The sequence below is a fragment of the Thermobia domestica genome, chromosome 11 (assembly GCF_964235325.1).
Source record: "Thermobia domestica chromosome 11, izTheDome1.hap1.1, whole genome shotgun sequence".
Classification (NCBI taxonomy): Eukaryota; Metazoa; Arthropoda; class Insecta; order Zygentoma; family Lepismatidae; genus Thermobia; species Thermobia domestica.
Window position 1 is genome coordinate 13,038,079 of NC_137464.1, and position 15,608 is coordinate 13,053,686.

Below are 15,608 nucleotides of genomic sequence, written 5' to 3' on the forward strand. Positions count from 1 at the left end.
CCACATGGAGAACCGTACGCTGAATCTTTTGCTTCCAGTGCGAACTTGTTACTTATATGTAGCTATGAATTATGTAAGACTTATAACAGGTATATATAAATTATATGTTAAGAACAAGACGTGGATTTGAATTGGATAATTAAACAATTGATAAACTAATATTTGGTAAGTATTATTATTATTATTATTATTATTATTATTATTATTATTATTATTATTATTTTCAAAATTTTGTTCGTTTTCGGGTTTTTATTCATTGTATACATATATTGATTGCACTTTTCGTCTTGTATTTTACAGAAATGGAGTTTTACCTTGAAGAGGTTAACGTTGTTGACGAAGCAGTTTTCCAGGGAAGACTGAAAGGTTCACATAGTGCTGTTCGTGTCTTACATGCTTGGCAGAAGGTAATTGATCTGCAAGTAGCAGGGTACATTGAGTCTCCCGAAATTGTAAGTGATCTACTATCGCTATTGTATTTTAAGAATAATCAACATGTCTTATTGAATAATGTGTGCTCAGCAACGGACATTATAAATCTCTTTCACCACGGTTTCTTCTGTGAAGAACGATTGTATGATGTGGCATTTATGTCATATTTGAATTATATGGCCTCTGAAAAGGGATAGTTAAAAGGTGTTAGTGATAAAAGTGTATCTGAGTTTTTTCATTTACGGGAAATCGTGAAAATACTCAATCAGAACATAATGATGATGACTCATTACATATTGATTGGGCACTATTAGATTAAATTAATTTGGATGAACCATTAGAAATTCAAAATTCCGAAACAAACAATGAAAGCGACTTTACAGAAATGCTGTGGCAGAAGTTGCAAGAAATTGAGGAAGAAAATGCGCGTGTGGATAGTCTGAATAATGCACATACTTCAGATGATATGCGGCCCACAAATTCTCAGCCCCTATATTGCTAGGGCATTGAGGAATGAAACAGACTGTAATATGTTTGAAATTGTGGGGAAAATGTGAAAGAGTACCAAAGTTTCAATATGAAAGTAGTGTAAATTGTAAAACCAACGGCGCAACATTTAATAACAAATCCCATGGATTATATTACATCCATGATGGATTATGCGCTCTCTACCGTTCTGAGGGATATACGACCCCACGATTTTGTCGGTTTGAGGATACATTCCAACAGAGATCTTCTGAATAAGGAAGTGTTTGTTTCTTGGTGAAAACGTCAAAATTTGAACACCGATGTGGTTCTTAGAACGATGAAGAACGTACTAAATAGCAACGAATCATTTCTTTTAGGGAATCAAATAGAATTTTGGTTTGACATAGTTGACGGATTACACGGACAGGGTGTACGTAAGCGCGCAGCGGTAAGAAAAATGCAGACATGAGTATTTTCTTGAAGGATCATGTGGTGGCTACAAAGGTTAGGGATTTCTTTTGTCTGCCAAAATCCATAGTATATTGGATTACAAAACATGAACAAAGTAAACAGGCCTTATATGATATGTCCCTGTCTACGAAGAAGATATGGCAGAATAAAGCAGAGAAATTGTGTAAGGATGCAAAAATGTATGTTGAACGGTAATAGGGATTTGATTTGGAAGATGAATGTATTTTTCAGTTATTTATTGAAAAAGAATTACCAAATTGTAGTATACGACCTACTGAAACATTCAAGAACACCTGTGGTACGCTACCCAGGAATAAATGCGGAGAAGATGTTTATTTTGTATCGAATAGAGGATACTGTGGGCCATTTCCAACCCATGAAGAATATTACTTCATTTATGGTTAAGACCAGTTTTTACTTTTCGTGCTTGGAAGGATTTTATAAAACACGTACGACTCATCGATGACTGACGAGATGTTCGTACTGTGAACATTCTCATATTAAAGAAAACAACGCGAAACTAGTACTTTGCATGCAATGTAATAGGAACTTTGCTGAAGGCGCTTGTTTTAATGATCATTTAGTTCAAAATAAAGTAAAGAAATCCACATGTGATTACGTGAAAATGTGTATCTCATGTGGTGTAATTTACGATATGCGAAAAGGAAAATAACCTCATGTATGCGGCGACTACTATTGTAGTCTTTCTGCACGTAACTGTTGGCCATCGATGCTTCGTTCAAAAGTGTAAGCTAAAACGCACTGAAAGGTTTTTGTACATCATATTTGATGTGGAAAGAATGCTTTTAGCATGAAATGAGAAAAGTGAACGGTTGCATGCCATAAACTTGTATTGTTGTTTGAATGTGTTTCCACTCCATAAATACTGGAGTAGATAATTTGTGTTTTAAGTGTGGAGATAAAATAACAGGGAACTGTACGTTTTCTTTTACAACCATGGAGGCGTTTATTGAATGTGTACTAATGGAAAGGCCAGAGAAGCAGATTATTGTGGCACTTGCTCACAATAATTCGCGATATGATGGTCTATTTTGTGTTCGGACACTTATTGAGAAGCAAAAAATAACTTATGTCTCTATGCACGGGCAAAAGATATTTCAAATCAATATAGTAATCAGTGATGAAATTTACCTCCATGATTGAAGAGAAAACGAATGGCACTCAATGTTTTATTTCCAGCACAACGATCGCCAGTCTAGCAATGTTGACATACCGCTGTCATCATTTGATCGAAAACCCAATACCAGTTTTTCTTCCAAACGGGTTCCAACGTACCCAACAACCGAGTACTATAACTTTAAAGTGGTTGAAGTATATGGAACACGTAACAAAGAGATCTATAGTTACTTCGAATAATGCGTTGGAGGAACGGTTTGGGAGACAGAAAGTCGATGGTTTTGACGCGAAAACAAACACTATACCAATTTATAGGATGTTACTGGCATGCTTGTAAATTTTGCTATAAAATAATAGAAATAGCATTTTATGCAAAGAAAATAGTGCGTACAACACTTTTGAAAAGAGATACGAACAAATAGTGCACTGTCGCAACTATCTGAAAGAATAGGTTTTAATTTAATAGAAATCTGGGAATGTGAGTGGGATGCAATGGTAAAGCGTGATAAACATATACAGGATATCCTCGAACAACGGTGCAAACATATTCGTGGCCCTCTCATTCCGAAATCTGCATATCAAGGAGGTCGAAAAGGCATTCTTCTTCGACTGCAGTATCTCCTGTAATTGCAACTAACGTATTCCGGTATCGGAAAGAATATAAAATGTAAATTAAAATGACAAAATTATCAAAAATCTATTACGAGTATTCATATCTTGCATCTTTATCCAGTGTTAGTATATTAGAACGTGAAACAAAATTATCCCGAAAGAAAATTAAAGAATGGTTAGCATCACAAGATGCATATACACTGCAGCCCCAATGCGAAAAACATTTCCATGAAACAATATTATGTTAGTGGTCCTAATGAAACATTACAATGCGATTTGGCGGACATGAAAAATATTGCAAAGTATACTGATGGATATCGCTATATTTTATTCGATATTGACATTTTTTAGCGGTACTGATATTGCATTCCTGTGAAAACAAAGAAAGGGCTTGAAATGGCTAATGCAATAACTGCAATTTTAAATCAACTGCCATCACTGGTTCACATTCAAACTGATTTAGGGTCAGAATTTTATAATCGTCATGTAAAGAAATTGTTTAAAGATTTTGGGATTAATCATTATAGTGTACATTCGGAAATAGAATGTGCGTTAGTAGAAAGAGTGATTCGTACCATTAAAAGTAAAATATATCGTTATTTTACTGCGGAAAGTACGTATCGGTATATTGATGTGTTAGATCAAATTGTATACAATTATAATCATAGTTATCATTCAACTATTAAAATGGCACCCACAGAAGTAAATGATTCAAATATCAATCAAGTGTGGAATACGCTGTACGGAAAGAGTGTACATAAGAAGAAATTAACCTGTAAATTTGAAGCAGGAGATTATGTTCGCATTACTAAATATAAACATAAACTTGAAAAAGGTTATTTGCCGAATTGGTCTCGAGAAATATTTCTCGTTGATAAGTGTATGAAATCAAATCCTGTAACTTATAAATTAAAAGACTGGAATGGTGATGAAATTAAAGGAATATTTTATGGTGAAGAATTACAAAAAATATTTCTAAGCTCAAACAAGACCTATTTAATTGAAAAAGTTCTTCAATGTAAGAAGGGGTGGGTTTTTGTGAAATGGTTGGGCTACCCAGAAAGTATGAATTCGTGGATTCGAGTATCTAGTATTCAGTCTGCATAATAAATTCGTAATTGAAACACGGATTTTACGTAACGTTACCCTCCAATGCAAGTAGTACTCTTTTTGATAATACATCCTCATTTCGAGTAAAATTTGCACGACCATAGATTTAACGGACGGAGAGTGGGTTGTGGGCTTAACTCAAATTAATATACCGTGGAATTTTTATAGTGTTGGTCCGGGTGAAAAAATTACAATCGATACATTTATTGATGGTGAATATATTCGATATTCTGTTAAAGTACGGAGGGATATTATACATTCATTAAAGCCATCTTAAATCTATTTCCCTAGAAGGTACGTATAATAAAATATAATTATTCTAAGAATCAAGTGTATATTCAGAATTCCTTCCGGTCACGTGATCGGTGTATTCTAAACATAACAAAAGGTTTGCGACATATATTCGGTTTTATGAATGAAAATTCAAATTTTTATAATTCAGTAGTGTATATAAAAAATCAAAACAGGGAACAATTCATGACACCTCAGGGGAAATATCCCTGTAACCTTGATTATAATATTCCAACAGAAGTTAACGTATGTGTGGATATTGTAAAACAAGAAGAAATTGGACCTTTACTTCGTAAAATTAGTATATTTTACGAGCGGTATGTACGTATCGAAAATATTTTATTTCATAACCCACAGTACGTGAAAGTCGCAAAGAAATATTTTCATACGATAGAAGTGAACTTAAAAGATGAACACGGAATAAACTTACCACGTCGTTTTGGAACTTCGAACTTGACACTTCACTTTAAACGAAAATGATTTCTGGAAGCATTGAAGACAGCTTCTACATTACACTGGTTTTAAATGCAAGTACAGACGTTTATCCTAAAAATGGTCCAACCCATTTCATTAGTAATTTGAAAAACACTGTACGTTTACCAGGTACGGATTGGTGTGTCGGATTAATTGAAATACATATTCCTTTAACGTGTCATAATGTCACCGAAGACGAAAATATTGTTTGGTACAAATTAACTCATGAAATTATGAAAAGTAAACTTACTCCTGGAGATTATGCAAACATTAAACACAACTGGAAGAATTAAATAAAGTTTCAGAATTTATACGATTTAACGCTTCCAATATTATTCATGTTACTTCTGAACCAAATATTGAATTCATAACACTTTTACCTACTTTGGCTATACAACTAGGATTTCATTTAAAAAATGATCTCGCATTTCAAAAACACGGGTTTAAACAACCATACTTAGATATTGGATATCCTTTTCAAATTTTTGTGTATACTGGTCTTATTGAATATCAATTGGTGGGAGATACGCAAGCTCCCTTACTACGTATTGCAACTGTTGGCAATATGAATTATGGGAAAATTAAAACGTTACGATATCAAGATATTCACTATATACCACTTTCTAAATTTTGCTTTAACAGTGTTGAAATACTACTAAAGGACCACGCAGGACGAAATTTACCATTTCGTTCCGGGACATTCACAGTGACACTTCATTTTAAACGTTATCCTGGAAAATGAAAAAGACAGCATACGTATTGTCAGCGAGGACGTGTGCTCCGGTTCTTTTCAGGTCCAGTTTATCAACGGAGTCATGGGATTGGTAGTTTCTTTAAAGTTTTATTTTGTTTTGCATTACCTTTATTAAAGCAAGATGCCAAAACTGTAGGCCGACAGGCGGTACAAACGGGAATACAAGGGGCAGGTGATGTTTTGGAAGACCGTCCGTTTAAAGAATCAGTTCGTGCTCGCGTAGAAGAAGCTGGATAAACATTAAAAACGAAAGTTGCAAATAAACTTAGTCGGTTGTTAACCGATAGTGGTAAGAGACGACCGCGAAAACGTAAGGCTCTTGCTATTGTACAATTCGGTCCTCCGGCCAAACGTAATGGAAAATATTCGGGTGCTATATTTAGTTAATCATGGCTTTACTCACTGGAAGTAGTCCTGAATGTTGTAGAAGTGAACTTGATTTGTTTACTATTCCAATGACTCAAACTGCTATTGAGTGATCTTCCACTGTTGAATATTGTCCGGTTTCTACTTTATCGTCAGAAGGACCAATTGAATTTGTTGTACCTGGTGAAACTGGTGATTTTATTTACACTGCATACTTGTATCTCTATGTAAAATGTAAAATTACAAAAACCGGTAATACAAATTTAGTTGCGGCGGATATTGTTGCACCTGTAAATAATTTTCTTCATTCGTTATTTAGTCAATTTGTTTCATTAAACGATAAATTAATTAGTTCATCATCTGGTTCATATCCGTACCGTACTTATATCGAAACATTAAATTATGGTAGCGATGCCGCTCGAACCCATTTAACTGGGGAATTATGGTATAAAGATACTGCAAACTAATTTAATGTATTAGGCAATGCAAATACTGGATTTACAAATCGTGTCCAGTATGTTAGAAATAATGTATCATTCGATATGTATGGCCGTATCCATGCTGATATTGCCGGTGTGGGATGTATGCTTCATAATGAAGTAAGCTTAAGTGTAAAATTATATCATACAAAAGATACGTTTTGTTTAATGTCTGCTGAAAATGCAGCATATAAAGTCAAACTTGAAGACGTAACACTTCACGTGCGGCGTCTAGATATTGCTGCCGACTTGGCTATGCAAATCAATCCTGGCATGGAACACATTCCGGCCAGCATACCTCTTACCCGTGTTGAAACTCGTACCTATACCATTCCCGCAGAAGCAAGTTCATATAATCTCTATGATTTATTTTTGGGTAAAGTACCAAAAGGTGTCGTTATAGGTTTTGTATCAAACGCTGTATTTAACGGCCAACCACATGTGAGCCCTTTTGAATTTCAACATTTTAACGTTAACAAGTTGCAGTTACAAGTTGGTTCAAAATCATTTCCACCGACACTCCTCACTCTTGATTTTGAAAATGGATTTATGTTCAAACATATTCCACTCTGTTTCCCGGTACCGGTATATATTATAAAAATCATTCACATACTATTTCCCGTGACGAATTTCGACATGGGTACACTTTGTACCCATTCATTCTATCTCCAACGGGAACATTAGATGATTCTACGTGGGATGTCATCCTCCCACGTAATTCCTCTGTCAATTTAAAATTATCATTTTCTCAACCTCTACAAAGTTCCATTACATGTATTGTATACGCTCAATTTGATTCTCTCATTCAAATCCATAAAGACAGGAATGTTATACTGATCATACAATGTAAAATTGCGTCATTTGAGTGCCATGAGGGTTATTGTTCACTTCTCCGCATGTAACGATAATGATGATCATATTATTATTAAGGAACTTGCAATTGTAAATCCTGATATCCCCTTTGTACAAAGCTGGATTTTAGAAGATTTACAAAGCTTCTTCCTTGGGATTTCATGTCTATTCTTGTGTTTATATAAAACACAGATTTGGACAATTTAATTGTTGTGTGCGTGAAGCTTTATTATATGCCGAATACTTAACGGGATGGTCTACCTTTTCTCGGCACAATTTTTTTTATATTGGACCTTATGGGGAGAACATGGCTACCGAATTTCCTCATTTTCTAAGGAACTAGGTATCTCTAATGGGAAAGAAAAATTTTGCAGCATTCTACAGAAGTTTATTAACGGGTTGAAATACTTAAATTGTATATTTGTCTACTAGTTTAGCAGAAATAAATTATTAAAAAATAAATAAATTAGTTTCTTTTATACAAATTATAATATGTCTAACTTTGGAACCAATTATGGTAGAAAGATCAACTTTTTTTGTTTTATTCCTTGAGAAGAAACGACTCTAATCACGGGCTATAAAAGGTAATATATGACATTTTCACAAGAAATAATTATCGGATAATTTAATAACGGACAATTTCGCGGGCCGGATAAAAGAACTCGGCATGTCAGATCCGGCCCGCGAGCCGACGTTTGGCTGCGTAAACATTCAACAAAAATATTTCCCCCGTAGCACGCTTCTTTGTACTGAAGAGAAAGCTAGTTCCGAGAAATGCCCAAACAATAGTAAGGAATTTGAATGTCAAGTTCTGACCACCAAAAATTCTTCAATGACGTGTGAATAGTTTTAATCACAACCATATCTGATTCACCAATTAAAAAATAGTATTTTAATATAAGTATTAAAGTCCACCTGTCAAGAAGTTTGACGACGGTAAGGCATCCGCGCCCACTCTAAGCTTGGCCGCGGAAAGGGCGGGGGTTGGTAAAATGGAGGGGGTGAATGTCTGAATGAAACAGGTTCTCGACCAGTTCCTGAGATTACCTGTCAGATGCCAAGTACTATTATCTTTATAGAGTTTGTCTCCCTCAATGGTTCCATACTAAGAGACTGGACGATGTGGTGTGAAGTATCCTCTTTTCCCCGTTACCTCTGGAAGTTCATCAAGATGCATTCTAGAGTGCGCGGGAAGAACAGTATATATCAGAAAACGCTGTTATTTTGGGATTTTTTCCCCTTCCGGACAAATATTATAGCATACAGTGGTAGCGAAGGGAAGGGGGCAGAGGGGTGCCCCCACAGGATTCCGACAATGTAAAGTCGGCCCCCATATATAGGTGTCCGTAAAAAAATGTCCGCTAAGTTTTATTTTATAATGTCTTGGGAATATATTTCAAATTTGAGGTGTTTTCCTGGTAGCCGTCATTTTCCAATATGGCCGCCGCCCTACGTAAATCTCTCTCTCTCTCTCTCTCTCTCTCTCTCTCTCTCTCTCTCTATATATATATATATATATATATATATATATATATATATATATATATATATATATATATATATATATGTAAAGAGAGAGATCGTGAACCAAGGCACTTTGAAAGATAATTTTGGTGTCAAAGTATGGGTTTCTGAGGTCGATGAATTTAAATATGGCATTGTTTATTGCTACTTAGATACCTTACAACCTGGCAACACTGTTGTCTAACGATTAACTGTACAAAGTTACAAATGCGTATATGCACGTATTACTCTAGGATGTAGCGTACTTCCTCAAGACTAAACGAAACCTACTTTTTCTGGTAGCTTTCATCACGACAAGACATATTTTAAATGGTAACATGAGAGAACATTTGTCTAAATCCAATATGGCAGCCAATATGATGGCTAATTACTAGGCAACCAAGTAATGGACTTATTCAAATGCCTGTCAGTCCTAATTGGCCTAGAGCTTAGGGAATGGGAGAAAGAGGCAGGATATGGTCTCATTGAAGAATTTTTGGTGGTCAGAACTTGACATTCAAATTCCTTACTATTGTTTGGGCATTTCTCGGAACTAGCTTTCTCTTCAGTACAAAGAAGCGTGCTACGGGGGAAATATTTTTGTTGAATGTTTACGCAGCCAAACGTCGGCTCGCGGGCCGGATCTGACATGCCGAGTTCTTTTATCCGGCCCGCGAAATTGTCCGTTATTAAATTATCCGATAATTATTTCTTGTGAAAATGTCATATATTACCTTTTATAGCCCGTGACGACAGTAAGATTTCTGTGATTCGGCCAATCCCTGTTCCTATTTGCAAATGCCTGATTTATAGCATTTACGCTATTAGTAAGCGCTACTGAGGTCAATAACAGTTGAATTAGATTTTTGGGAGGGGCGCATTGTTATAGCATGTTTTCTAACGCACAAAGGGATGTTCTAAATGGGGGCAGCTATGTGTATGTTTAGCCAATGGAGCCATTTGTATCTTCGTGGCTTTGCACTCTAACTCCAAATAATAATAATAATAATAATAATAATAATAATAATAATAATAATAATAATAATAATAATAATAATATAACTTTTGCCTCCTGAAAATAACCAGATGGTAAAGTTATGGTCGATACATTTTTGGAATTCGAAGGCATTTTAGAATGCTTGTCTATCATCTGGCTATCAGAAATAATTGATCACCATTTTCTCTACATATCTATAATTTTCTTACAGGGTAGAAACACCTCCTCGGAAGAGAGAGAGAGAAAAAAGAGAGAGAAAGAAAGTGGCTGAACTTGGGCTATTGAACGTGAGGACAGGATGTTTACATTCGCATTGACACCTGCTGTGAAAACGGTCTGTGTACATAGCTGAAAGAGATTTGTGAAGACCCTTCCCTTCATATCTCTCGGGACGAAAACATACGAAAAGGGTGGGCACGGATGCCTTACCCTCGTCAAACTTCTTGACAGGTGGACTTTAATACTTATATTAAAATACTATTTTTAATTGGTGAATTAGATATGGTTGTGATTAAAACTATTAGAGTCGTTTCTTCTCAAGGAATAAAACAAAAAAAGTTGATCTTTCTACCATAATTGGTTCCAAAGTTAGACATATTATAATTTGTATAAGAAGAAACTAATTTATTTATTTTTTAATAATTTATTTCTGCTAAACTAGTAGACAAATATACAATTTAAGTATTTCAGGAGATACACTAACTCAGGAGATACCAAACGAAATGCGGTTTCGAAAGTTCACATCAAGGATGAGATAATCATCAGTTTAGGTGAAACCACAAGGACTGCCTCCCTCATGCATATTTTATAGTCAACGAGTGTATCATCAAGTTCTACAGTGAATGGGTAATGAAATGTATCCATATAGCTGGGGATGGGAATTGCGTCATGAACATCTGACACCAGTGAAAATGGCTCAATCACCAACACCCAATTATTTATTAAAATTTGTGAAATGGGTATGCAGCATAACACAATGTGCTATGGTACAGTGCGTATGCAGAAGGCAAGGAATGATGTGTACAAACTTTTGTATTCATTGTAGGGGCACGAGTTGTTGTAATTATATGGAAGTTGATATGGGTTATGATTGAGATAAAAATAATATAAGCGAATATATATATATATATATATATATATATATATATATATATATATATATATATATATATATATATATATATACAGGGTGGTAGGTAACTCCACCGACGAGGCGGTTCCTGATACGAAATGAAAGAAAAAAAGTTCTAATAAACATGGGTCGAAAAACGTCTCCTTTCAGAGTTACGAACTACCGAAAATTCGAAATATCACGTTTCAAAACATCCTGGCTTAGAAACTATAGGACCTATCCCAAGCGGTTTAAGGAATTACACAGAAACTGGTATACGCCGTATCTAAATATCCATGTTTCAGAATTCACCGGTACCAGCGAAACGAACGCACCATTAGTAAGTACTTAAAGGAGTATCCCTATACTTCAACTTCCTTTTCACAGTTCCTTTCACCGATAACGAAAGATGATAACATATGGATATTTAGATAGAGAACATACTAGTTCCTGTGTAATTCCTTAAACCGATTGGAATAGGTCCTATAGTTTCTAAGTTGAGGAGTTTTGAAAAATGATTTTTCGAATTTTCAATGGATCATTACTCTGAAAGGAGGCATTTTTCGGCCCATGTTTATTAGAACTTTTTTCTTTCATTTCATATAAGAAATCGGCTCCCAAAGTTTGTCGGTGGAGTTACTTACCAGCCTGTATATATATATATATATATACTATTGCTGTTTATGATACATTCCCGAGTATTTAATTAACTTTGAAAATTTATATTTATTAGTGTTAAACATTGCTTAGTTCATTTACAGTTCCATGTAGCAGAACTTATCATGGTTGTATACACATTATACTCGTACATGTAATTCTTATTTTCAACATCAGGCATATAGGTTAAGTTGTTTAGCATATATTCATTTTAATAAGTAATCTCTAACAAAGGAAAGTATTGAATACTGTACTGGATACAAAATTGTAATGTACCATGGAAAAAATATTTTAATAAAAATATTTGAAAAAACTTAAGAGTTTGCTTTCAATTGATATAAAGAATAAGGTTTAAAATATTGAACAATCCTAAGCACATAACGATATCAAGTACTAGGAAACGTGGCGCCCATATTGGAAAACCCACCATAGGGGATCTATGCTCTCTCGGAGAGTGGTAGACTTTTCAAAACCGTTTCTCTAAGGTATTTTTTCATTAAAAAGTCAACATTAAATTATACACTACAATACGATTGTGGTTTTTTTCCCCTAAATTTGTTAGGCTGTTAAGGGTCATATTCCACTTCTATTAGTCAATTTTCCAGTTGAAACAAATGAGGACAACTATTACATTGCAGGGTGTTCTCATACAATGGTATACTTCATTCAGTAAAATCACTGATACAGCATGCGTATACAACAATTATAATTTTATATTACACATAAATGTGTAAGGTATTGATAACGAATTTTTTGTTGCACTGCTGTACACATAGTGTTGCCAGAGATGAAATATTTTCGGAAAAATCGAGTTTTTTGTGATTTAATTTTTTTTAATTCTTCTAGTCGATGGGCAAAATGGCAAACAATGTTACATCATTGGAATCTGCGATCCATAAGCTTTAGAAAGATGTATTACTCATTGCTATATGTTAATTAGGAGAGGCACAAGAGGCGCGCAAGTGAAACTTTGCGAATAGTAGTAGTGCGCGGCGACCATGTTAGAAAATTCTCCATAGCGGCCTTATCCCACCTCGGAGAGTGGTAGACTTTTCGGAATCGTTTTCCTCAGGTATATTTTCATAAGAACCCATTAACAGAAATTGTATTGCAATTTGTTCTAGGTTCAACAACAACTTGCCTAGACTACAGTTCACTACAGACAAACAGATATAAATTTGGTTCTTCATCGTTTTTAAGTAGTGTTAGAACTTCGTAATGTTGAAATAATCATATTAAACTTACTAGATATTGTCTACACGTTGTTTAAATTGGCTATGAATTGTTACGTGTAAAGGTAAATTTTAAAAACTATTTTTATGAGGAAATGCACATCAGTAATTAATTTTATACTGAAAAATAAGTGTTCACCTGTTTCTTGCACAAATATGGTTTTCATTTCAGAAGATCCAAAACTAACATAGTTCACTCGGAATGGAAATTCAGTTTGTGCAATAATACGTTTTATCTCCTCAGTGGAACTAGATAATGAAATACTAATTGTATCGTATTTAATTGTTACTTGCACGTTATAAAATTCACCTCCATTCCAATTCCGGACTGTCTAACAAAGAAAAAATGCAATAAATATTAAGTATGTATATCTTCATCAATATAACAAAATATTTAACACAGAACTTTATACACATAGAGAGATACAAGCTACCATTTCTCAATTAGTCCATGTGAAGAACTATTGATAAGATTTTTGTTTCAGCATGGAAAATATTGTTAAATGTATAGAATGTGTCCATGTTTTAACGAGGTTTATATTTGCGTTGATGGAAACCGTTCTGAACCGAGGCTTAATTCCAAACCACAGACTATTTACTTCATTCTCCATAAATCATCTACGATTGAAACCCTTTATTTCAAACCACAACAAAAAGTTATCATAGGCCTTCAAGTTATTAGAAGTACCATGTGATTGAAGTTTAGCGTCCATTTCTGCAGCAAGGATATATGAGACGTAGACCTACAACTTAACGTTTGATCCGAACCACATGAGCTCCCGTTAGGAATTGAACCCAGGAATCATACCACATGAAGCCTGGGGCGCGTACGTTAACTGCTTAGCGGTGAGGGAGCTCCATTACAAGTATGAACCTACTTTTCAAATACATAATATTTATTAATTTCTTCGTTCTATCACATAAATCCACTACATAAAGTTATATTTCGTTCACGCAATCCACGACGAAATGAGGTCCTGTACCACATAGTTTGACTTGCATACACTGCAATGAGTTAGCAACAGTGATACCATAATGTGAATTTTAAAACTATAAGCTGATAAACTAAAGCAATTCGTTTAAATTAGCTTTAATTTACTTATCACCTTATACAGTATAAATATCTAGTATCTTACATAAATTTTAGACAACTTTTTAGTCAGATTTTATTACTAGTCAAGTTATATAAATTTCTACTCACTCTGTATAAATGTGACTGCATGTGTACACGATAATATATATGTGTGTGTTTCACGTTATTTCTCGAAAAGTTTGCAACACTGATCTGCATTTATCATCTCTTTTGTCTTTATTTTCATTGTTGCTTCCAATGATAATATTCAATTTAGGTAATTCGATTTACAAAAACAACTTTCTCTTGGGTTGGGAACACTGTTCATCCGGTGATGTTCGACAATACATGGGCAGGTGTCCTCCTTTATCTAGTTGCTTCGTGCAAAGTTTCGTTTCTTTGTTCTTTTTTGTTTCTCCGTTATCACAGTTAGACATTCTAAATTATATTATAATGTAGAAACGTCATTTCATGATTTTGTCGTCAAGTCGGCACGGGTTAACATTCTCGTAGGGAGCTGCTATTACACAAATAGTCTAGTCATTTTACAAAATATTAGAAAAAAAAACATACAAGCAAAGGACTTTGTATGAACAATGCCTTTAGGACTCAAAATAAAATCCCCCAAAATAAAAGTTGTGTTCAAGCCACCATATTGGAAAATGGCTGAACACCCACTATTTAAGAAGGAAGTCGCAGATTTAGGTTTAAAATAATATAGCAAGCACAATAATTGGCCAATTGGTACAAATTATACCTCGTTAGAATCACAATAAAATAAACCTTTATACGACATAAAGCAATTTTCCGTACTACCTATTAAAGGGAAGTAATAGCGGGAAATGTTTAAGATTTAGTGTCCAAAATTCTCTTCTTTCGAATTTTTCGGCTGCAACATGGCAACACTGCATGGAAATCATACTCAAAAAATTGGACAAGTACACGAATACATAATAAATATATTCTGAAAGTTATACATTATTCCAACGAAACCAAAAGGAATAATAATTTGCAGTTCTTGTAATTGTGTTTGTCTGAACTGCGTAATTATTATAAAGTTTCACAAAGAGACTTTTCTTCATCATTCCATCTGCAGCTATAAATATGAGTGCTGTGACTCTGTATGAGTGCTGTGAAGCCGCATCACCGGTCCGTGGAAGCATAGCAAGATCAAACGCTCGATATACTTGTTGTTTGGCTATTATTACTGTATCTGTAATACCTCAAATCATCGAGATTCCCCCTCTTCTAAAAACCATACAACTGAAGTAAAAAAATTTTCTCCTGCTGAAGCAATTTCATCTTTCGAAGCCGAAGACAGATTGAAAATCTTTACAATCGACCGAAGTTCACAATCTTTCTGAAGAATATTTAGAGCTTTTATTTTACCTTGGTTGTATAGGTCTCAAGTGGTATCACATCCAGAAACAGCATGAGCAAAGGGAAAGACCATCACAAACCTCACTCAGAAGAGCTTTTGATCTGCAATATTGAACCATGTATCTTTTCCATGCTTTGAAGCTGATTTGAAGAAATACATTTTGTCAGACAGAGAAGACTTAGCAGTGAGAAGAACAAGCAAATCAATAT

General features: G+C 34.6%; 1 protein-coding gene across 2 annotated transcripts in view; it reads right to left on the reverse strand.

The window, feature by feature from the left end:
* Positions 1–15,608, reverse strand: part of LOC145663899 (receptor-type tyrosine-protein phosphatase delta-like) — a 212,260-nt gene that overhangs the window by 102,944 nt on the left and 93,708 nt on the right. Inside the window, exon 7 of one of the 2 annotated variants that reach the window (XM_081730069.1) lies at positions 13,086–13,278. The exons of the other annotated variant lie outside the window; for it this stretch is intronic. Coding sequence (XP_081586195.1) covers positions 13,086–13,278 — 193 coding nt within the window. The remainder of the gene's footprint in view (positions 1–13,085; positions 13,279–15,608) is intronic. 2 annotated transcript variants of the gene reach the window in all.